Here is a 22,594-nt window from a genome sequence, read left to right on the forward strand (position 1 = left end):
AATGGAGAAGGCGAGGGGGAAGATTGGCAGGCGGAGGGGCCTCTAGGAGAGAAGAAGGGGCGGGTGCAGTCACATGACGCTTGAGGTGCGGGGGGAAACTGAGGTGCTAAGCGTGCGGGCGGTGCGGCCGGGCGAAGGAGGTGCCACCATGGTGAGTGGAGGGAGGGCGGCCGGTGTGAGGGGGTTGTTGTCAGGCCTCCCTCGCCAAAGAAAACGCCCCCGGGATGGGAATGGGGCGTCCGGACCTTTCGGTTCCCCAGCGGGGGAAGGCTGACAGGCCTGCCCGGTGCAGCTCCCCGTGAGGGGGGGTGGGAATTTCCCCTCAGGAATGGCTCCCTTAACGACGACGCTGCACGGGAGGCTGTTCCGACGCTCTCACCGTTCCCTATTCGCTCACGGGCGGGACTATGGCTCCCATCATCCCCAGCCGGCAGGGTCGGAAAGGGGCAGGGGAGCCTGACAGGCGGAGGGAAAGCCGTGTCACGTGCATGTGCGGAGTTCGACACGCGTGTAAAACGAGGGTGGGGGTGGAGGGTGGAGGGTGGAAGGCCTGGATGGTGGCTGAGCCCCGGCTGAGGCGGGGGGGGGCAGGAGGAATAAGGGCGGTCAGAGGACGTTGGGGGTCTTTTATACAGGTTTTTATGTATGTTTCTGTGTCTGGGGGAGGTGTTTGCAGGAGATGTTACGTTGAGTGGATGCCCCCTTTGCTGTGGGGTGCAAAGGATCCGGTCCTTTTGGAGGGGGGTAGTCCTCTACTTACGGCCACAATTGAGCCCAATGGAAGGCTGTCCCTAAATTGTGTAACTAAGTGATTGTGATTGGCAGGCTTAGAAGTCTACTTAATTAAATTTATGTATCAATGAGTCCAGGTAAAAAAAGCTGGGTTGATACTGGGAGACTGTGTTTCCCTGAAAATAAGACCCTGTCTTGTATTTTTTTAAAAAACGCTGAAATAAGCACTTGGCCTTATTGTCCTCCACTCTAAAGTCTGATTGGGCTTATTATCAGGGGGTGCCTTATTGTGGGGGGAAAGGGAGAGACAAAAATATACATAGATTATATATACATAGATTATGCAAACACACACACACACAAACAGATGGTAGGTAGGTAGGTAGGTAGGTAGATAGATACCGTGTTTCCCCGAAAATAAGACCCTGTCTTATATTATTTTGAACCCTGAAATAAGTGCTTGGCCTTATTGCCCTGCACTCAAAAGCCCGATTGGGCTTATTATCAGGGGATGTCTTATTTTGGGGAAAACGGTATTTAAATACAAGCAGACCACAAGTGAGCCCAACATATTTCTGCTGCTGAAACATTGGTTGAAGGGGATTTGGGTTAAGTGAAATTAATTGCTGCAAAAGTCCTAAACTCTGAAAAATTGTCATAAGTATGAACCAGTTGTCAGTTTTTTGGGGGGAATTTTGATCACATGATGGTGGGGATGCTTCCCAGGTCCTAACCTTAAAAAATGATAATAAGTCACTTTTTTCAGTGCAGTTGTCACTTGGAAGGGTCACTAAATGAACTGCTGTAAGTTGATGACTATCTGTACAGGTAGTCCTTCACTTACAACTACAAATGAGTGTGAGGTTTTTGTGGTTAAGGGAGACATTGGTTAAGGGAGTTTTGCTCCATTTTGTGAGTTTCCTTCCCACAATAGTTAATGGAATCGCTGCTGTGGTTAAGTTAGTGAAACGGTTGTTATGTGAATCTGGCTTTCCCCATTGACGTTGCTGGTCGGAAGGTCACAAAAGGGGATCATATGACACAGAGACGCTGGGACTGTTATAAATATGAGTCGCCAAACATCTGAATTTTGATGGCGTGATCCTGGGGATGCTTCAACAGTCACGTGTGAAAAGTAGTCATGAGTCATTTTTTCCAGTGCTCTTGTAACTTTTAACGGTCACTAAATGCACTGTTGTACTGTGCACTTAGTCACACTGTGTACGGTCACTAAATGCACTGTAAAGATGTTACGTTTGCCTTAGACCAGCTCCTCTCCCAACTCTTCAGCTGACCAAATTGTTCTCCAACCCCCCCCCCCCATCAACATTTATTTTACAAAAATAACTTAATAGATACTACTTTAATAATGTTACAGATAATAATAATGGATAATGCTATTGACCCTTGAAGGGTTATGTTGATCACTTTGAGAAATCTTTCCTTAGACAATATAGTCATTGAGAACTGCCAAGCATTGGACAGTATCCAAATTTAATCAATTGTTACATTATTTTTTTAGTTTGCACATATTGGGGGTCAGAAATTGGGGCCAGAATTTCTGTTGTTAAGCAAAGCAGTTACCGTAAGTCAATTGCTCCTGAATGTACCACCTTTTTTAGCAATAGTTATTAAGTAGATTACTGCAGTTGTTAAATGAGTCCTGCAGTTGTTAAGCAAATCCAACTTCCCTCATTGACTTTGCTTGTTGAAAGTGGGCTGGGAAAATCACAAATGTTGATCACATGGCCCAGGGATGCTGCAATCGTAAATATACTGCCACGTGCCCAAATTTTGATCACAGGGATGGTGCAGTAGTCATCAGTGTGAAGAGAGCAGCACTTCCTGACTGATGCTTTAGAATAAAAATAGATTGATGTGCCTTCAAGCTGGTGTCAGCTCTTAAGACCTACATAAATCAATATTCCCCATGATGAACTGGTCTTCCTGTGGTGCACCCATCATTGCTCTAACAGTCCGTCTACCTGGCTGCTAGTTATCCTTTTTCTTTCACCTTTCCCAGCATTATAGCCTTCTCCAAAAGCTAGGTCTAAAGTAGGATAATTTGAGCTGGTCATTTGTGCTTGAGTGAAAACCCTGGGATGATCTATTTGATTCATTTGGGTTTTTTTGCTTTCTCACAAGTCGTCTTCAACGCAGAATAATCTTATATTGTTTTTGTTAGGACAGGTATTGGCATTTATATATTGTTCCTCTCCAAAGCTGCCTTGACTGGCATACAACCAGAATAAAGACATTTTAAAAACATCAAAGCAGCAGCTTGTACTTTTGCTGCTATATTTTTAAGCAGTACTTAATTTAGGATTTTTAAAATAAGAACTGATATATAGGCCTGTTTCATGATCCAATAATAAACATATAAAATTAATAAGTTACAACAACTTTAAACCAACATTAAAACAAAACAAACACTTCAATATTCCTTTCTTCTAAACCAGGGAATGAAAACCATGGAAAATTGGTCCTGATCACGTTCACTGTAGTTGCTCACTTGTGTTTTTAATGCAACTAAGTGAGGAACATGGTGTGGGCTGCATGATTCCTTGGTGCACCGGTTGCCCCAATAGTCTTATCAGAAAACATTCCTTTCATTGTTTTCTAGCCAACTACACAGCAGTCTCCACAAGATGAGCAAGAGAAGCTTCTGGATGAGGCCATCCAGGCTGTTAAGGTGCAGTCCTTCCAAATGAAACGCTGCTTGGTAAGAACTGGTGGACTTTAAATCTTCTTTGCTTTCTCCTCGCAATGATTAACTGTGAATCGAATAAAGCAGCAGCCTATTCATAGTTTGGTAGTCTTGTGTGTACTTCTTTGAGCAAAAGATGCATTGAATGAGGATTTTTTTTCTTAGCAAACATCCAATGAGTTGCTTTGTATAAATCATAAATATGCCAATTGTACAATTATTATTATTTAAAAACTTGTGCTGCTTCCAAAAACATTTTAAATATAAAATATTCAACAATATTGCTTATGTTTAAGTAAAAAAAAAATGGGTACAGCAAGAATCCAAACTCCCTAGCCACCCAAATTTGGGATAGAAATTTTATAAATTTACAAACCTATTTCCAGCTTTGTTTTAATGACTTGGATATTTTAAGAGGTTTGAAGCTTTAATAACAATGATAATTCAGAATATACTTTTCAATTATTCCTTAAAGGGCTATAATCCTGATAGCTGGTTTGTTTGGAAAATAAACTGCTAATTCATAAAAAGAATAAGCATATTGCACGACAGAAAATCACATATTGTTTTATTGTTTTGATAGGACAAAAACAAGCTAATGGATGCCCTGAAACATGCCTCAAACATGCTTGGTGAGCTGAGGACTTCAATGTTATCTCCAAAGAGTTATTATGAATTGTGTATCCTCTTTCATTGGGCTGGGGCTTATTTAGCTGATAAATGATGCTTCTTAGTGTCTGTGGATATCTCTCTGGTTGTGGGAAAGCTGTGATGGGAGCTTCATGCATATGTCAAGACCAGCAACCTTTAAAAAAATAATAATCGTGACTTGCTTGTATTTCTCCATTTGCAGCCGCTGCTTCTGATCCAAACACCAGCCTTGTCCAGCCTGATTCTCATGTTCTCTTATTAGGCTGGATGTTAGCTCCGTTGTTTTCTTTGCGTCTCTCCTTTAGTTTCTAAGCCATGGGTTTCTCCTTGGTATTGAACGGAAATGATCAAAGTTGTGTTAGTCTGTGATCCTTAATTGCAAGGAAAAGATATGGCGATCTCAGACGAGCTCCACTATCTAGAGGTTTACTTGACGGATGAGTTTGCTAAGGGAAGGAAGGTGGCTGATCTGTATGAGCTGGTTCAGTACGCTGGAAACATCATCCCACGGCTGTAAGTCAATTAAGAATCTCCTTGTCAGACATTCAGCTCTGATGGTTGGCTTTGTGTGTGTGTGTGTACTTTATTGAATTGAACAAAATGCTCCCAAACATGGATTCCTGTCCACTTCTGCCTATTGGCATTAACCTACATGGTATAATAGTCATAGGCTTATGACTGGTCACTTAACTGCAGAGTAGTAAAGCCTCCCACTATACCTTTACAGCCATTTGCAATGTCCCACAGCTATGTGAGCACATTTAAAGAGAGTTTTGCACAACTAGCCCACCGTGAGCCTTTTGTTTAATGACCTTTGCAAAAATGGTTGTGAAATTAGGTTGGTCACATGGGAGACCCGTTTTACAACCATCGCAACTTATCACTATAATGAGCAGACTCCACTGTGGTCCTAAGTCATATGCTACCTTGTAATCCTTGAAGAAAAGAGAAGATAGCATTTAAATGGTCATTCAGTCCTTCAGTCAATTTAAAAAGGGTACCTTAAGATGGGGTTTTGCTGTAACAGATCAGCTTCTTTGTAGCAGGGATGGCAGTATGAATGAAAAATGAAATTAGAAAAAAAATAGGAAAGTAATGGCATGTTTATTAATGTATTGTACACATATGCTTTCTTCTTAGCTAGTTCTAGATAGCTAGTGCTTCAAAAAGGAAAAAAAGTGGAGATGGGGGAATTAAAGGAACGACCCAGCATTGTGAAATAGCCTGTCCTGGAGATGAGACTGGCCTACCCATCACAAATTTTTGAAAAAACCTCTAAAATCTAAGCTGTTTTGTGAAGCTTTTCCTTGATTTCATATTGCCATCTTCTTTAATTTTCTGCTTTTATGATATTCTGCTTTTCCTTAATGTTTCACAGCTCAGGAGGGTTGGGTTTTTAGATTGCTCTGTGTATATTGAAACTGCGAAGATGACAATCCTATTAATAAAACCAGTAAGCAAATAAGAGAACTCTTAATCGAAGGGAGTGTTGGAATGATAATTATCAGCCTGCTTTTACATTAGCCTAATTGTGGGAAGGGAGTCTCATAATACTGTCTCCCTTATTTCTCAGCTATTTGCTAATAACTGTTGGGGTGGTCTATGTGAAGTCTTTCCCTCAATCTCGGAAGGACATCTTAAAAGACTTGGTGGAAATGTGTCGTGGTGTCCAGCATCCTTTAAGAGGCCTGTTCCTCCGCAACTATCTTCTCCAGTGCACCCGGAACATTCTGCCTGATGATGGAGAGCAGACAGAGTAAGAACTTTGAAAGATTGAATGTGCTATCTTTTCATCTGTGAGAAACACGCCTGCATTGGGCAAACTAGGGCAAACTAGTGGCCTAGGTTTGAAAGCATGGGCAAAGTCAGCTGCTGAAAAGTTAGAGGCTCAGTGTCTGCAAGAGGGATGGCTTTGGAATTTCAGCATTACAAGATATTTCAAATGCAAGTTATCTCGAACTTGAAACACCTGGTTTTGAATTTGAAGCAGGGCTTTCTGGAAATCTTTTGAGCTTGAAACAAAGTGTTTGGAAAATGTGGAACCAATTGAAAGAAAAACAATAGTTCTAAGAACCCAAATGGCTGGAATTATGAGTAGATCATGTGTGAGTTGTGAGCAGGATTAATATAAATGTTTTTTTTAAAAAATGAATCAACTAGGTGACCAGTGCGTTGCAGAATTTAAGTAACATGAGGAGACGGGTGGAAATGTATTTGAAATTTCATAACTGATTGAGGTGCAGCTACCTGTAGATTTGCAGTTGTGAAAAAGTTGTGGCTCAGCTCAGTTTGCAGTTTTGCTTCCATGGAAAGGACGAAGAGCCGTTCAGCCAGAAAAAATATATTACATTCTTTTCTTCCTAATGCAGAATTGGTGTCGGGCCGAATTAATTCTGAGATGATATTAGATCTGAGGTTCAAATCTTACCCCCGAAAGAGTTATTTTCACTATCCTTTCTTTCTACGGTCACAAATGCATGCTGTCCCTTGGCTCAAAGACATCCAATCCACCTCCTGGAAATAAGTATTCTTGACATGACTCCCTTTGTTGGCCCACAGCGAAGAAACCACTGGGGACATCAGTGACTCCATGGACTTTGTGCTGTTGAACTTTGCTGAGATGAATAAGCTCTGGGTGCGAATGCAGCACCAAGGGCACAGTCGAGATCGGGAGAAGAGGGAGCGTGAGAGGCAGGAGCTGAGGATCCTGGTGGGAACCAACTTGGTCCGGCTCAGCCAGCTGGAAGGTGTCAACGTAGAGAGATACAAACAGGTGAGTTAACTCCTCTCTTCTCAATTAGCGCATCTTACTTTAGTGCACCTCAGTTATTTAATTGCTAAATTAATTACTCAATAATTGCACCTCAATTAGTTTAGCTTATCACTTCTCTTTAAAAAAAAAGGCATGTTTAGGTGAGGAAGAAGTTCCAGGGTTTGGTATTATGTGGTTAAGGGCTATAGAAAGTATGCAAATAACAGACAGTCCTTGGCTTAAACAGTTCTGTCAGGGTTCCAAGTAACATACCCATGGCAAACAAAACTCTGAGGCAGACAAGTTCCTCAAAGAGTAAGGTTTATTGGATATGTAATATTGGCACAAACTTGGGAAGCCAGATTCACTTAACAACCGGGTTACTAACTAATCAACTGAAGTGATTCATCTTAACAACTGTAGCAAGAAAGATCATAAAATGGGACAAAACTCACCTAACAAATGTGTCACTTAACAACAGAATTTTCTGGCTCAATTGTGGTTGCCCCCCCCCCCCCCCCCCTCTGTTTTACAGATTGTCTTACCTGGCATATTGGAGCAAGTAGTAAACTGCAGAGATGCGCTAGCTCAAGAATATCTAATGGAATGCATCATACAGGTAACATGGCTCAAGGGGATATTAATGGGCAGGTTTATTTATTTATTTATTTTATTTATTAAATTTGTATGCTGCCCCTCTCTGTAGACTCGGGGTGGCTCTCAACAGTAATAGAAAAAACAATACAATACAAATCTAATAATTAAAACTAAAAACCCATAATTTAAAAAACATGCACACAACATACCATACATAAACAATATAGGCCTGGGGAAGTTATCTCAGTTCCCCCATGCCTGATGACAGAGGTGGGTTTTAAGGAGTTTACGAAAGGCAAGGAGGGTGGGGTCAGTTCTAATCTCAGGTTCCAGAGGGTTGGGGCCGCCACAGAGAAGGCTCTTCCCCTGGTACGGAGGATCTGATATGCTGGAAAAGAAAGCCAATCATGAGAAGGCCACAGTGCCATTCTTGAGCTAACAGAATCAGCACCAAGAATGGACGTGTTTGGCGTTTTTTAGATCTAAATGAGCTTCCGAAAGCCTTTGTATATGGATTGTATTCAACAACATGGTCTATGATTTTTGATGAGGTTAATATAAATGTTACAATGAATGGGCTACCATATTTTATGTCAGTTGGTTATTTAGTTTTAGAGACATGGAATCTGTTGTTTTAGGTTTAGTTTTTATTATTTTAACCTTCCTGCAATCTTGACAGCTGGGGAAATCTACAAATAACAAATGTGCAGAAATTGGCTGAGTTTATACAAGTTAGTGAGTTGAAATGGAGCAAATATTCTATCATGCTTTGGCACAACGATCAAATGTCTGTTTACTGAATAACCTAGAATAATAATTGATGTATTGCTTCATCATTTCCTCCCATGTCTTAGGTTTTCCCAGATGAATTTCACCTCCAGACTTTAAATCCTTTCCTTCGAGCGTGTGCGGAATTACACCAAAATGTGAACGTCAAAAATATTATAATTGCATTAATTGACAGGTAAGTAATAAAGTAAACATTATAAATTCTGTGCTGGAGCAAAGAAGAGGGGGGATCTCTGAGCCTCATCCAGAAAATTTAGAAGGGTTAATTATATATATATATTTATATGCAGGAAAACATTTTTCAATGGAACCATTTGTATATTTTCCTGTTTAGTAGATGATTAGAAGTTAAAACTGATTTATAATAAAAAGATAAACGCTTTAGTTCGGGTAGGAAAACTGAAGAAAAAATTAATTGAACAGAAGAAGTTGAACAGAAGAAGTGGTAGTGTTAATAGGTATACATAGAAGGAAAAGAAGAATTAGTAAATAAAAAATGTAAATTTGAAAAGTGTCTCATGCTTGAAATAAACCTCAAATTACTTTTGACCAGTTTCAAATTCAGTATGTTTCATATTATATTATTGCAAAGAAGCAAAAGATGCATTTTGGGGAAAAAACTTGAGAATTTGAAATTGGAAGCAGCTAATTACCAAAAAAAAAAGAGAGCAGACAACGATATTCTCAAGGATGCTGGTTGTGATCCATGAGGACTAGTATCATGATTAATGTGGCTATATGGTGCTTTGATTTCTCCCTGATTTGTGCTGGATTCCAACTAAGCCCTTTCCTATAGAGTTTTGGGCACAACTCTTGTCTCCCTTTATAATTTTGGAGATGTGTGAACAACTGTTTTCTATCTCCATCATTTTCCTTCCTCCCACCTTCCATTTGATACTGTCCCCCCCCCCTCCACAAATGGCAATTTATGCCGGCATATGTTCAGAGAACTACAATATTTGCATATACTTGGTATATGTATGTTTATAAATGTACCTTTCAAAATAAACATTTGCAGAAGCTAGTTGTTTGCTGCCTGTATGAGAGATGTATGTAAATCAGCTTTCTGGATTGAGTTTAAAGTCCCATTTTATTGGTTTTGTTTATTTGTTTGCAGGGAGCTGTGAATAGAAGATTTCTCTGAAATGTAGTTATAGCTTGTTATATTGTGTGGAGCAAACCATTTTTTAAATCCTTCTCCCCACTGTTACTTTGACATACTTTTGTGTCAGTGAAAGATGTTGGGTGCTGATAGGGGTCCCCTCCCCCCTTTATTTAACTACTTTATGCTATGGGCAAACTGATTATGGCAGGTGTGCAAATTGGCTGATTCACTTCATCAGTTTGGACTGTGAAATCATTTCAGAGATGTGTCCAAAATCTTTTCTGAGTTGTCCTTTCGATTTAAAGGGCGTTTGATTATTAGAACTGTCATTTGCAAAGGATTCAATTTGGAGATTCAGTCAAATTGCCTTCAAACAGAATCCTTAAATTAGAAATTTGTCCAACTCTTATGATGATTAGGAAAACTCCCGCCCTCCTTCTCTCTCCCACCTAGCTCATGTTTAATTCTTATCTGGTGGTAACCATCTGCTGGTGAAAAGCTGTTCCATCTGTTTGTGATTTCCAGAAAAACAATCCTTACTAGTTTGCCTTTCCTAATTGCTATCCCAGTTTTAGGAAGAGATTTGGGAGCACCAGAGTAGGTAGTCGTAAGGGAAAGGTGGAATTAACCATTGTGTTAATAAAACCCACTTTGGATCAAATAATCATTTATCAGAGGATGGTTGCTTCATGTTTACTCTGCCTGGCTTCTTAGTTACACTCTGCGGTCAAGGGATATTAGTGTGATGGTATGTTTTGATGAAATATATTTAACCAGGGAGGGGTTTCATGCATGCCATCCTGAATTCCATGATGGGAGAAGAGCAGGGGGTGGATCTGATGGGGAAGGGAAGATTGGAGACATGTCCCATATTTATCCAAGAGAAATCGAATGCTATAACTGCAAACATCTTGATTTGGACAGCACAAAATTGCAAGCTGCATCTCATAAATATTGTTCTGTCTTTAGACTTGCCCTCTTTGCCCATCGAGAGGATGGACCAGGGATCCCAGCGGATATTAAACTCTTTGACATTTTCTCCCAGCAGGTGGCTACAGTTATACAGGTAACTGGAAAATGACTGCCCGTTCTCTTGTTTTGCTTTTCATAAATGTGTTTGTTAGGTTTGACATAACATCCTTGAATCTAAAAGGTTCGAAAGTAACATCATAAATCTACGGAGTTTAATTAGACTGTATGAGATTTAAACATAAAGAAATAAGGGTCCAAATGTAAACTGTATTAATTGTGCAGAATGCAGCTGCGAGAGCAATCATGGGCTTTCCTAAATATGCCCATGTTACACCAACACTCCGCACTCTGCATTGGTTGCCGATCAGTTCCGGTCACAATTCAAAGTGTTGGTTATGACCTATAAAGCCCTTCATGGCATCGGACCAGAATATCTCCGGGACCGCCTTCTGCTGCACGAATCCCAGCAGCCGGTTAGGTCCCACAGAGTTAGTCTTCTCCGGGTCCCGTCAACTAAACAATGTTGTCTGGCAGGACCCAGGGGAAGAGCCTTCTCTGTGGCAGCTCCGACCCTCTGGAATCAACTCCCCCCAGAGATTAGGACTGCCCCCACCCTCCTTGCCTTTCGTAAACTCCTTAAAACCTACCTCTGTCGTCAAGCATGGGGGAACTGAGACATCCCCCCCCTTGCCTATGTAACTGTGCATGATATGACTGCGTGTATGTATTTTATCTACTGGGGTTTTTTTTTTAGACTTTGTAATGTAAAACTATTATTTTAGATTTTAATTATTAGATTTGTTACCATGTATTGTTTTTATCACTGTTGTGAGCCGCCCCGAGTCTACGGAGAGAGGCGGCATACAAATCTAATAAATAATAATAATAATTCACATTTATATATATTCATATGTATATTGTGCACCTAGTGATAAGTTACTATAAACAAATCCGATGTATCGTAAAAAAAAACCCCATCCTTGAATCTGATCACAAGCCAATCCAAGACAAAAACTATCATTTAATTATCTATTAGAGGCCAAGGAAAGTAACACAAAAGGCTGGTTGGCATAGAGTGCCAAAAAAATAAAATAGAACTTCATGTTGCCTTAAATCTCTTGAAAAATGGGGAAGTATAGGTTGTAATAATATGTTTCATTTTTTTTCAGTCAGAAGTGCAGGGTATTAAAAGTGGGCATATCTTTGCTGTGAGAGTCTTTAACTATATTGGTTATTAATGTATTGAATATTTTCTCTTGTTGCATTTTCTAGTTCTGGGTTGTAAATATAAAGAAAAGCCAGGGTAATTTGATTGCCTTAAGAATCTTTTAGAAAGGCTGATACCTATTCAATTCTTAGCTGCAAATTTGTATTCTGACAAAGAACTGCCTTCATATAAACTGCTTATTATTTTCATTGCCTTGGCAATCAACAGGTTGTCAAGATGTAGAGAAATTTCAACTTGCCTGGGATTTGAATTTTTATTTATATCTTCTTTAGCAAAGTTAGCATGCTGTTAAAGCCTTGACTCATTGGAAATTGGTTTATCTCAATACTGTGAGCATTGCAGATGGGCAATTTCAGGATTTTAGGCTGGAGTTTTTCCCCAGTCATGCCTATGTAAATGATAAGGTTTCAACGTGAGTTTTTTTGTATGCAAAGGAAGCATTTCCTCCCCACTGTAAAATAAGAGCAAAGGTGAATCTCCTAGAAACCCAGTCTAGCTAATATTAAGTGCTGCTTTGATTGGTTCAGGTCTGGATAGGTAACTACAGGTTGTCCTAGGCTTTTCATTTATTGATTGTTCAAAGTTACGACGCCACTGAAAAAAAGTGTCTTATGACCCTTTTTCACGCTTGCAACCGTTGCAGCATCCCCATGATTACGTGATCAAAATTCAAACTGTTGCCAACTGTCTCACATTTATGCTGCCGATCAGTTTCCGGTCACAATTCAAAGTGTTGGTCATGACCTTTAAAGCCCTACATGGCAATGGACCAGATTACCTCCGGAACTGCCTGCTACCGCACGAATCCCAGCGACTGATAAGGTCCCACAGAGTTGACCTTCTCCAGGTCCCGTTGACTAAACAATGTCATTTGGTGGGCCCCAGGGGAAGAGCCTTCTCTGTGGCGGCCCCGGTCCTCTGGAACCAACTCCCCCCGGAGATTAGAACTGCCCCCACCCTCCCTGTCTTTTGTAAACTACTCAAGACTCATTTATACCGCCAGGCATGGGGGAGTTGAGACATTCCTTCCCCCTAGGCCATTACAAGTTATGCATGGTATGTTTGTGTGTATGTTTGGTTTTATCATAGGGGTTTTTAGTTGTCTTTTATTATTGGATTGTACATGTTGTGTTTATTATTGTTGTTAGCCGCCCCGAGTCTGCGGAGAGGGGCGGCATACAAATCCAATAAATGATGATGATGATGATGATGACCATTGTGGTGTCCTGGGATCATGCAATCCCCTTTTCTGACCTTTCTGACAAGCAAAAGTCAATAGATAAACCAAAACTGTGAGAAGAAAGTTGTAAAATAAGGCAAACCTCACTTAACAAATGTCTCGCTCAGCAGCATAAATTTTGGTTTCAATTGTGGGCGTAAGTCAAGGACCACTTTCAGTTTGGTCATGGCTAGAAAATAGAAATATCCTTCCTGTTACCTCTTGATGCTGAAATGCGCTTCTTTTGCTTCCTTTGTTGATCATCCAACCTTCAGTCTAGACAAGATATGCCTTCGGAGGATGTGGTGTCATTACAAGTCTCGCTCATTAACTTGGCGATGAAGTGCTACCCAGATCGTGTGGACTATGTCGACAAAGTGCTGGAGACAACAGTGGAGATTTTCAACAAGCTTAACCTGGAGCAGTAAGTTGACGCGAATTTCTTGGCCTTGTGCAAACAAATACCTCTTGGATGGAGAAACAAATTCTTGAACCATCTGACACTTCAAATGAAGTGCTTTTACTTGGTTGATGACAGATGGTTTTTGGGGTGATGGAGGTTGATTTCTTTCTCTGTAAATTAAGATAATAAAACATTGGAGACCCTGATGGATCACCCGGTCTTGTTCTTTCCAGCATTGCAACCAGCAGCGCTGTTTCCAAGGAACTGATGAGGCTCTTGAAGATCCCTGTTGATACCTACAACAACGTCCTCACTGTCCTGAAACTGAAGCATTTCCACCCCTTGTTCGAGTACTTCGACTATGAATCCAGAAAGACCATGAGTTGCTATGTGCTTAGCAACGTGCTGGATTACAACACAGAAATTGTCTCCCAAGACCAGGTAGGGAAATCAGAGGACCGAGCGTCCATTTGTATTATTTAAGTGGAAAGGGATGGGGATGTTTGCTTGGACTGCTTCTCTTCTTATAGGAAACTAGAAGGGGATGCAACAGCATGCTGAAAAATGGTCATCAATAAAACAAATTAGCTATAGCAATAACACTTAGGTTTATACACTGGCCCTTAGTGCATTACAGTGATCTCTCGGTTAGCGCGGGGGTTACGTTCCAAGACCTCCCGCGCTAACCGATTTCCGCGTTATACTGGATGCGGAAGTAAAAACCACCATCTGCGCATGTGCGCCATTTTTTTTTCATGGCCGCACATGCGCAGATGGTGGAGTTTGCGTGTGGGCGGCGGGGGAAGACCAAGGGAAAGTTCCTTCAGCCGCCCAACAGCTGATCTGCTCCGCAGCGCGGAAGCAGCGAGGAGCCGAAGATGGGGTAAAGGCAAAGGGGAAACCCCATCTTCGGCTCCTCGCTGCTGCCGCGCTGCGGAGCGGATCAGGTGTTGGGCGGCTGAAGGAACCTTCCCTTGGTCTTCCCGCCGCCCAGGCAAAGGGGAATCCCCAAGATCGCTTGCCGCTTTGCAGCTTGGAGCCTTGCTTCGCCTCCTTCGCTGCAATAGGCAAGCGGCAAGCGATCTTGAGAAAGAGAGAGAAAGGAGGGCGACTTGCCAGTCCACGCCCCCCTGGATGAACAGCCTCGCATGGCCCCAGCGCCGGGCTCCGCTGTTGCCTCCGCCCCCATTCGGCTCTGCAGCTGAGAGGCCTTCCCGGCAGAGCCCTCCCCAACAGCTCCCGCCGCCAGCGCAAAAAAGAAAAGAAAAAAAAATCCCCAAAAGAGGCAGGCACAAAGCGGGGGCACAAGGGGAGCTGCCCGGCAGAGGTTGCTTTTTTTCTTCTCGTGGGCAAGTGGAGGGGGGGAGAGAGAAGGGAGGAAGAGAGTGTGAGAGAGGAAGAAAGAGAGAGAGAAATGATAGAAAAAAGGGGAGAAAAAAGAGAAATGAGAAAATGATTGAAGCATAGTGACAGGAAAGAAAGAGAAAGAGACAGAGAAGTGACTCTTGGTGATGACGTATGACGTCATCGGGTGGGAAAAACCGTGCTATAGCAAAAAAAACGTGGACTTATTTTTTAATTAATATTTTTTGAAAAACCGCGTTGCAGCGTTTCGCACTAATCGAGACCGTGCTAATCGAGGGATCACTGTACAGCACTCTCTGGGCAATTTACAAATGCCAGCCTATTGCCCCCAACACTCTAGGTCCTTATTTTACCAAGGTTGGAAGGCGGAGTCAACCTTGAGTCCTGTAAGGATTGAACTCCTGGTTGAGGGCAGAGTTTGCCTGCAATGCTGCATTCTCACTACTGCTCCTTACAAATTGCTGTAAAACAACCGTTCAAAATGGAGTTCATTGAAATAGGGTTGAAGTTGTTCTGATCCCTAAAAATTGCCTTCCCCAGCCTGTTGCCCGGAATTAATTAATTAATTAATTCATTCATTCATTCATTCAATTTTTATGCCGCCCTTCTCCTTAGACTCAGGGTGGCTTACAACATGTTAGCAATAGCACTTTTTAACAGAGCCAGCATATTGTCCCCACAATCCGGGTCCTCATTTTACCCACCTCGGAAGGATGGAAGGCTGAGTCAACCTTGAGCCAGTGATGAGATTTGAACCGCTGACCTTCAGATCTACAGTCAGCTTCAGTGGCCTGCAGTACAGCACTCTACCTGCTGCGCCACCCCGGCTCTTCATTGCATCAGCAATCCCTGGTTGGCATGACAGGCCATGGTTTATGTAGAGACTTTCTTTCCGCTGTAGCCTTTCATCTCCATCTTACGTTGGTCCAGCAGGGAGGAAATGGAATGCATAAAGGGACTCCTGCTAGCAGTTCCAAGCCAAACCGCTGTGAATTCCTTTTCTCTCAGAACCATCCTTGACCTGAATGTGGTTTGCTTTCTGTAGGTAGATGCCATCATGAATCTGGTTTCAACGCTAATTCAGGATCAGCCAGATCAACCGGCGGAAGATCCAGACCCTGAAGACACAGCTGATGAACAAGGTCTTGTAGGCAGATTTATCCACCTGCTCCGTTCAGAAGATCCCAATCAGCAATATCTGGTATGGCGGCTTTCTGAGTTCCATAACTGAATGGTTACCAAAGTGGCTAGAATTCCTTTCCCTTCATCTCTGGTCATTAAGATAGCCAAGGGTGTTGGGATCCAGCACATCAAAAGGAATCAAGTTTGAGGTAGCCAGAATGAAATTCAGTACATTGAGTAACGATATTCAGTTGTTGCTCTTCATTCATGTTTTGTACTAAGTCATTATTTGTTTTAACCTCAATTTGTAGGCCCAGCTTTAACTAGCTAAGTTTATCTAAAAGTGTACATTACATATCTCGGATTATCATTTGCTTTGTATATGAACTTTAGGTAGATAGGCATTTCTTATTTTGATCTATCTGTCTAGTTTCCATTGATCCATCTATCCAAATTATTGGTTGCCCATCTTACTGATGGTTAATTCTTGGCTAATTTGGTTCACAGCTTCTGGTCTATGCATATAGAAAAAATGTTGAAATTGGATATGTATCTCTATACATAACGTTTAAGTATTAAGCAGATTAGAAATTGAAAGATAACCATATGTTTCTATCAATGGTTAGATAATAGAAGCAAAAGATAGAAACTAAAAGGTTAAGGGAATGATTAATCAAATTATTAAAAATTATTAATATGAAGAATGTGGGAGAGGAGAGGAGAGAGGGAAGTAGATGGGAAGAGTGTTGGGTATTTTGATTATTATTAATATTATTTGTATTAGCAGAGTTCAGCTGGCTTAATTTGCAGCGGAGTTAGCATGGCAAGAAATAACACGTGGTTCAGAATCTCATTTGTTAGCAATGAGTGATCCCTCCTTCATAAAGATGAAAAATACAATCTTTACTTACCATTATGTTGATTCATGCAATTGATAGATTGCAGGCAAATAAGCTTATATTCCAGTCCATATTAATAACTTCCGGATGGTCCCATGTGTGAGGATGGCTTTGGATTTCATCTCACACATGTGTCCTCAGCCGAGGACAATGGATCACACAGGAGTTCAGAAGAAGAAGGTAGAAGAGGTAGAAGAGAAGGGGGAGGGCATCCACTCTGTAGAGGTTTATACACCCTGTAGAGTGCCTGCCCCTTTTGGTCATCCAAAGGTGACACACTGGTCAGTTAATTGCGACCTGACCATAGAGATGTGTTTACAAGACAGTGCAAGCATGTAGTAGAGTTGTTAAACCCAACAAAGAGGAATAGAAGAAAGGGAAGGGGAAAGGAGGAGAGGGAAGGAGTGGAGAAGAAAAGGGGGAAGGAGAAGGAAATGGAGGGCAGAAGGGAGGGAAGGAGGAGGAAAGATGGAAGGAGTTGGACTTGTAAAACTGAAAATGTGATGTATTGTAAAGGAAATGTATAATTAAAACATTTTAAAAAGAAAAAGATGTTGAGGTTATGAAATTGGACACTTAACTTCCCTTTTTTGGACCTTTGTACTCAGTTTCCCTCTTTTAAAACACAAATTTTCTAATTTGTAAGTTAGGCTGTTCCTTTGTGATATGTCTCTCATGATATTCAGCACATATATTAACCTGGGAACCTTTGCATATTTTAGATTTTAAATACTGCGCGGAAGCACTTTGGTGCCGGTGGGAACCAGCGCATACGCTACACGTTGCCGCCGTTGGTGTTTGCGGCGTATCAGCTTGCATTTCGCTATAAGGAGAATGAGAAAGTGGTGAGTTCATCTGCATGTGATGTGTGCTGCTTAAGCTAAAGGGGATCGGTTAGAAATTGCAGAATAGAAAAGAAGGAAATGGCAAATTGTATGAGTCTAGGGCTGCTAGAAAGTTTTGACCAATGAAAGAGGCTAAATTAAATCCAGTCCCCTAAATTTGGTGCAGTGCAATATGGAATGAATTAGCTGAAAGTCATCTCTAAGCCATTGTTTGCCAATCTTCTCAGCTTCAAACTGTGTGGCCTTCATCTGTCAGAATTCTCCAGCCAGCATTGCTAGCTAGGAAATTCTGGGAATTGAAGCCGACCCATCTTAAAAGTTACCAGGATTTATAACACACTGTTCTAAACTTTATTTGAATCTGGCTGAACTGGATAATGTCGCTTGGCGGGACCCAGGGGAAGAGCCTTCTCTGTGGCGGCCCCGGCCCTCTGGAACCAACTCCCCCCAGAGATTAGAATTGCCCCCACCCTCCTTGCCTTTCGTAAGCTTCTTAAAACCCACCTCTGCCGTCAGGCATGGGGGAATTCAGATACCCTTTCCCCCTAGGCCTTTACAATTTTATGCATGGTATGTCTGTATGTATCCGCCCCGAGTCTGCGGAGAGGGGCGGCATACAAATCAAATCAAATCAAATCAAATCAAATCAAATCAAATCAAATCAAATCAAATCAAATAAATAAATAAATAAATAAATAAATAAATAAATAAATGTTTGGTACAAATCCAATAACTAGCTAGCTAGCTAGCTAGCTAGCTAGCTAGCTAACTAACTAACTAACTAACTAACTAACTAACTAACTAACTAACTAACTAACTAACTAACTAACTAACTAACAAACATGAAATCTTACCACGGATCCCCAAACTTGGCAACTTTAAGTCTGGAGTTGAAGTCCACAAGTCTTAAAGTTGCCAAGTTTGAAGACCTCTGCCTTAAACTGTATATTGGGGTGGGTGGGGGTTGTTTGTTGAATCACATTTCAGTGATTTAGATAGAATTTGATATGGAATTGTAACTAGAAGAATGCAGATTTCGTTCTTTCCCATCCGGGGCGACTTCTTCTGATTAGTTCCTTCTCTCCTCCCCCCAGGATGACAAATGGGAAAAGAAATGCCAGAAGATCTTCACTTTTGCTCACCAAACCATCAGCGCTTTGATTAAAGCTGAGCTGGCGGAACTTCCTCTCCGTCTCTTCCTTCAGGGAGCTTTAGCCGCTGGAGAAATTGGCTTTGAGAACCATGAAACGGTGGCCTATGAATTCATGTCTCAGGTGAAGTCCAGAAAAAACTTTTTATTTCTTGAGACACCCTCCCCTCCTTTATTTTTCCTTGAAATATTTCTTATCGCCATCGGGCGAAAAGCAAAAATACAACAATCCAAATGATTTCTACTAGCTGCTGAAACGTTTTTGTTTTTTGTTTTACTTTCAGAAGAATTAAAAATACAGTGCGTAACACTTCTTCTGTTTCTCTGTCTCTCTCTCCTCCTATTCCCTCTGCCCATATTTCTTGTCTGAATCAGGCATTTTCTCTCTATGAAGATGAAATCAGTGATTCAAAAGCCCAGCTGGCTGCAATCACGCTGATAATTGGGACATTTGAGCGGATGAAGTGCTTTGGCGAGGAGAACCATGAACCCTTGAGAACGCAGTGCGCGCTGGCAGCTTCGAAGTTGCTGAAGAAGCCAGATCAGTGCCGAGCCGTGAGCACCTGCGCCCATCTCTTCTGGTCTGGCCGGAACACAGACAAGAATGGGGAAGAGGTAAGGCCAGCCCAGGACTTGATGGTCTTCTGTAATGGGCTGTGAGAATTACTTTTGAGAGACAGAGGAAACAGACGACGGGACCGTCTCTTGCTACATACCTCCCAGACATAGTTCCCTCTAAGCTGAGCAGTGAGCAATTGCTCACTTAAAAATCATCATCAACTCAGAGTTTTTCAAACCTGCCCAGAAGCCGAGAGGGAAAGAGTGAGAGGGAAGGAGAGAGAGAGGAAGAGAGGAAGAGAGAGAAACAGATAGAAAAAAGAGAGGAAGGAAAAGAGAAAGAAAAAGAATGGGAGTAAGGAAGAGAGAAAGAAAATCAAAATCTAGTTTGAAACTAGCTCAACTATTTAAGTGGCATTTTGATATTGATAGAGTTGCCCTATTATGAGCTCACTGTTATAGACACACAGTACAGTATTTTATTTTGAAATTCTCTGAGGCAAAACAGGGTGGGTTTTTTATTTGTTTGTTTGTTTATTTATTTATTTATTATTTCTGTGCCGCTCAGACACTATACTTTTCCACCCCCCCCCCAAAAAAATTAGAGGGAACACTGCGTCCCAGAGACCAATAAGATCTCACAGAGTTGGCCTCCTCTGCGCCCCGTCGACTAAGCAATGCAGGTTGGCGGAACCACAGGGGAGGGCCTTCTCTGTGGCTGCCCCGACTCTATGGAAGCAACTCCCCCCCCAATGTCTGTACTGGTCCCACCCTGCTGGCCTTTCCCAAGGCCACAAAGACCTAGTTTTGCCGGCAGACCTGCGGGCCATAAATTTACATCTTCGATGGCCAATTGCAAGAATGGTGTGTATGTATTTGAGTGTGACTGTCATTTTTTATAATAACTTTTTAGTGGGGTTTTTAGTTTGATAATGTTTTAGCCTTAGATAATGTTCGCCTTCTTTCTACTGTTTTGTATCTATTTATATTGTACTCATATTTTATTTGTTTGTTTGTTTGTTGATTGATTGATTGGATTTGTATGCCGCCCCTCTCCGGAGACTCGGGGCGGCTAACAGCAATAATAAGACAGTGTACAATAATAATCCAATACTAAAAACTATTAAAAACCCATTAATATAAAAACCAAACAGACATACCATGCATAAAATTGTAAAGGCCTAGGGGGAAAGAGTATCTCAATTCCCCCATGCCTGGCGGCAGATGTGGGTTTTAAGTAGCTTACGAAAGGCAAGGAGGGTGGGGGCAATTCTAATTTCTGGGGGGAGTTGGTTCCAGAGGGCCGGGGCCGCCACAGAGAAGGCTCTTCCCCTGGGTCCTGCCAAGCGGCATTGTTTAGTTGACGGGACCTGGAGAAGACCCACTCTGTGGGATCTAACTGGTCGCTGGGATTCGTGCAGCAGAAGGCGGTTCCTGAGATAATCTGGCCCGGTGCCATGAAGGGCTTTATAGGTCATAACCAACACTTTGAATTGTGACCGGAAACTGATCGGCAACCAATGCAGACTATGGAGTGTTGGTGTTGTAAGCCACTCTGAGTTCTTTGGGATTGGGTGGCATAGAAGTAGAATGAATGAATGAATGAATAAATAAATAAATATGAGCCATCATAGCCCATAGAAGGCATTGGGGTGGAAAAAGTATCTCAGGAATGGACCCTCCCTTTTTTGGAAAGTAAAGGCAGGGGAGAGGGGAGTGTTCTTTCAGGTTGGAAACATGCTATTGCTGTATTCTCACAATGAAGGTAGAATTTGATTCTTGGTTTTGATTTCCTAGTCTGGACCACTATGGAAGGGATGGTGTCTGGGGAATTCCAGAATTTAAAGTCTGCATGTCTTAACGTTGTTAAATGTGGAAAACACTGTTTAATTGGGATTAAGCAGTACCCCTACCTTCCTCGGCTTCTGTAATACTTGAATGGGGATGAATGATTTTAAATTTTATTAGAGTTTTAAAAAGTTTTTAGCTATATTAATTGGATTGTTTAGATATGTATATTGTATATTGTTTTGATATGTCGTGAGCTGCCCCAAGTCCTCGGAGAAAGGCGTCATGCAAATCCAATAAATAAAAAAATAAAATAAATAGTCTTAAGACACACCTATGTCGCCAGTATGGAGCAATTAGGTCTTGGCCCCCTGGCCAATGAATGTGATGTCTGGTTGAGATCTGAATGTGTGATTGATTTTTAAAATTTTGGGATTTTAGGTTATGTAATTTTATTTAACTGGATTTGTCTTTGTATTTCATTGTTTTATATGATATGCTGTAAGCCGCCCCAAGTCTTCAGAGAGGGACGGCATACAAATCTAATAAATAAATAAATAATAAATAAATAATGTCTGCGTTAAAGAGAAATTACAGCCTTGGCATAGTTTAGCAGGGTTCTGGAAGGAATACGGACTCTGATTGATGTGTGAGAGGTGCAAATTGATTGCATTTTCTTTGGAGTTTTGTGAATTTCTTCCTTGTCCCAAAATCGGCTAAACATTTGGGGGAAATCATTACCTAAATGTGTTGATGTGGGCAGTTCTAATGCCCTCTTTTTCCTCGTCCCTTAGCTCCATGGAGGCAAGAGAGTCATGGAATGCTTGAAAAAGGCACTGAAGATAGCCAACCAGTGCATGGATCCTTCTCTGCAAGTCCAGCTCTTCATAGAAATTTTAAACAGATATATCTACTTTTATGAAAAAGAGAACGATGCGGTAAGGAGCAGCACCTTGTGTTTTGGGCAGAGGTGCAAAGTCTGCCTCCGCTCCCATCCCGGAAGACCCATTCTGGGGCATGGCCGGTCAGCCATCACTACCAGTATGGGCAAACCGGTCCGAATAAGCAGCAACCCACCACTGTTGCAATCCCACATAGAAACATAGAAGATTGACGGCAGAAAAAGACCTCATGGTCCATCTACTCTGCCCTTATACTATTTCCTGTATTTTATCTTAGGATGGATCTATGTTTATCCCAGGCATGTTTAAATTCAGTTACTGTGGATTTACCGGCCACGTCTGCTGGAAGTTTGTTCCAAGCATCTACTACTCTTTCAGTGAAATAGTATTTTCTCACATTACTTCTAATCTTTCCCCCAACTAACCTCAGATTGTGCCCCCTTGTTCTTGTGTTCACTTTCCTATTGAAAACACTTCCCTCCTGAACCTTATTTAACCCTTTAACATAGAAACATAGAAACATAGAAGACTGATGGCGGAAAAAGACCTCATGGTCCATCTAGTCTGCCCTTATACTATTTCCTGTATTTCATCTTACAATGGATATATGTTTATCCCAGGCATGTTTAAATTCAGTTACTGTGGATTTACCAACCATGTCTGCTGAAAGTTTGTTCCAAGGATCTACTACTCTTTCAGTGAAATAATATTTTCTCACGTTGCTTTTGATCTTTTTACCAACTAACTTCAGATTGTGTCCCCTTGTTCTTGTGTTCACTTTCCTATTAAAAACACTTCCCTCCTAAACCT

The 22,594-nt window shown here is 41.6% G+C and overlaps 1 protein-coding gene across 1 annotated transcript in view; it reads left to right on the top strand.

Moving 5' to 3' along the window:
• Window positions 1–22,594, top strand: part of VPS35 (VPS35 retromer complex component) — a 24,026-nt gene continuing 1,432 nt past the window's right edge. Inside the window, exons 1-16 of the mRNA XM_070760264.1 lie at window positions 1–151; window positions 3,356–3,454; window positions 4,023–4,119; window positions 4,480–4,603; window positions 5,664–5,846; window positions 6,650–6,863; window positions 7,378–7,461; window positions 8,294–8,403; window positions 10,303–10,399; window positions 13,028–13,176; window positions 13,389–13,596; window positions 15,566–15,721; window positions 17,264–17,386; window positions 18,481–18,660; window positions 18,912–19,151; window positions 21,677–21,820. Of these exons, the coding sequence (XP_070616365.1) occupies window positions 74–151; window positions 3,356–3,454; window positions 4,023–4,119; window positions 4,480–4,603; window positions 5,664–5,846; window positions 6,650–6,863; window positions 7,378–7,461; window positions 8,294–8,403; window positions 10,303–10,399; window positions 13,028–13,176; window positions 13,389–13,596; window positions 15,566–15,721; window positions 17,264–17,386; window positions 18,481–18,660; window positions 18,912–19,151; window positions 21,677–21,820 (2,286 nt within the window). The 5' untranslated portion in view covers window positions 1–73. The remainder of the gene's footprint in view (window positions 152–3,355; window positions 3,455–4,022; window positions 4,120–4,479; window positions 4,604–5,663; window positions 5,847–6,649; window positions 6,864–7,377; window positions 7,462–8,293; window positions 8,404–10,302; window positions 10,400–13,027; window positions 13,177–13,388; window positions 13,597–15,565; window positions 15,722–17,263; window positions 17,387–18,480; window positions 18,661–18,911; window positions 19,152–21,676; window positions 21,821–22,594) is intronic.

Source organism: Erythrolamprus reginae, chromosome 9 (assembly GCF_031021105.1).
Source record: "Erythrolamprus reginae isolate rEryReg1 chromosome 9, rEryReg1.hap1, whole genome shotgun sequence".
NCBI classification, from domain to species: Eukaryota; Metazoa; Chordata; class Lepidosauria; order Squamata; family Dipsadidae; genus Erythrolamprus; species Erythrolamprus reginae.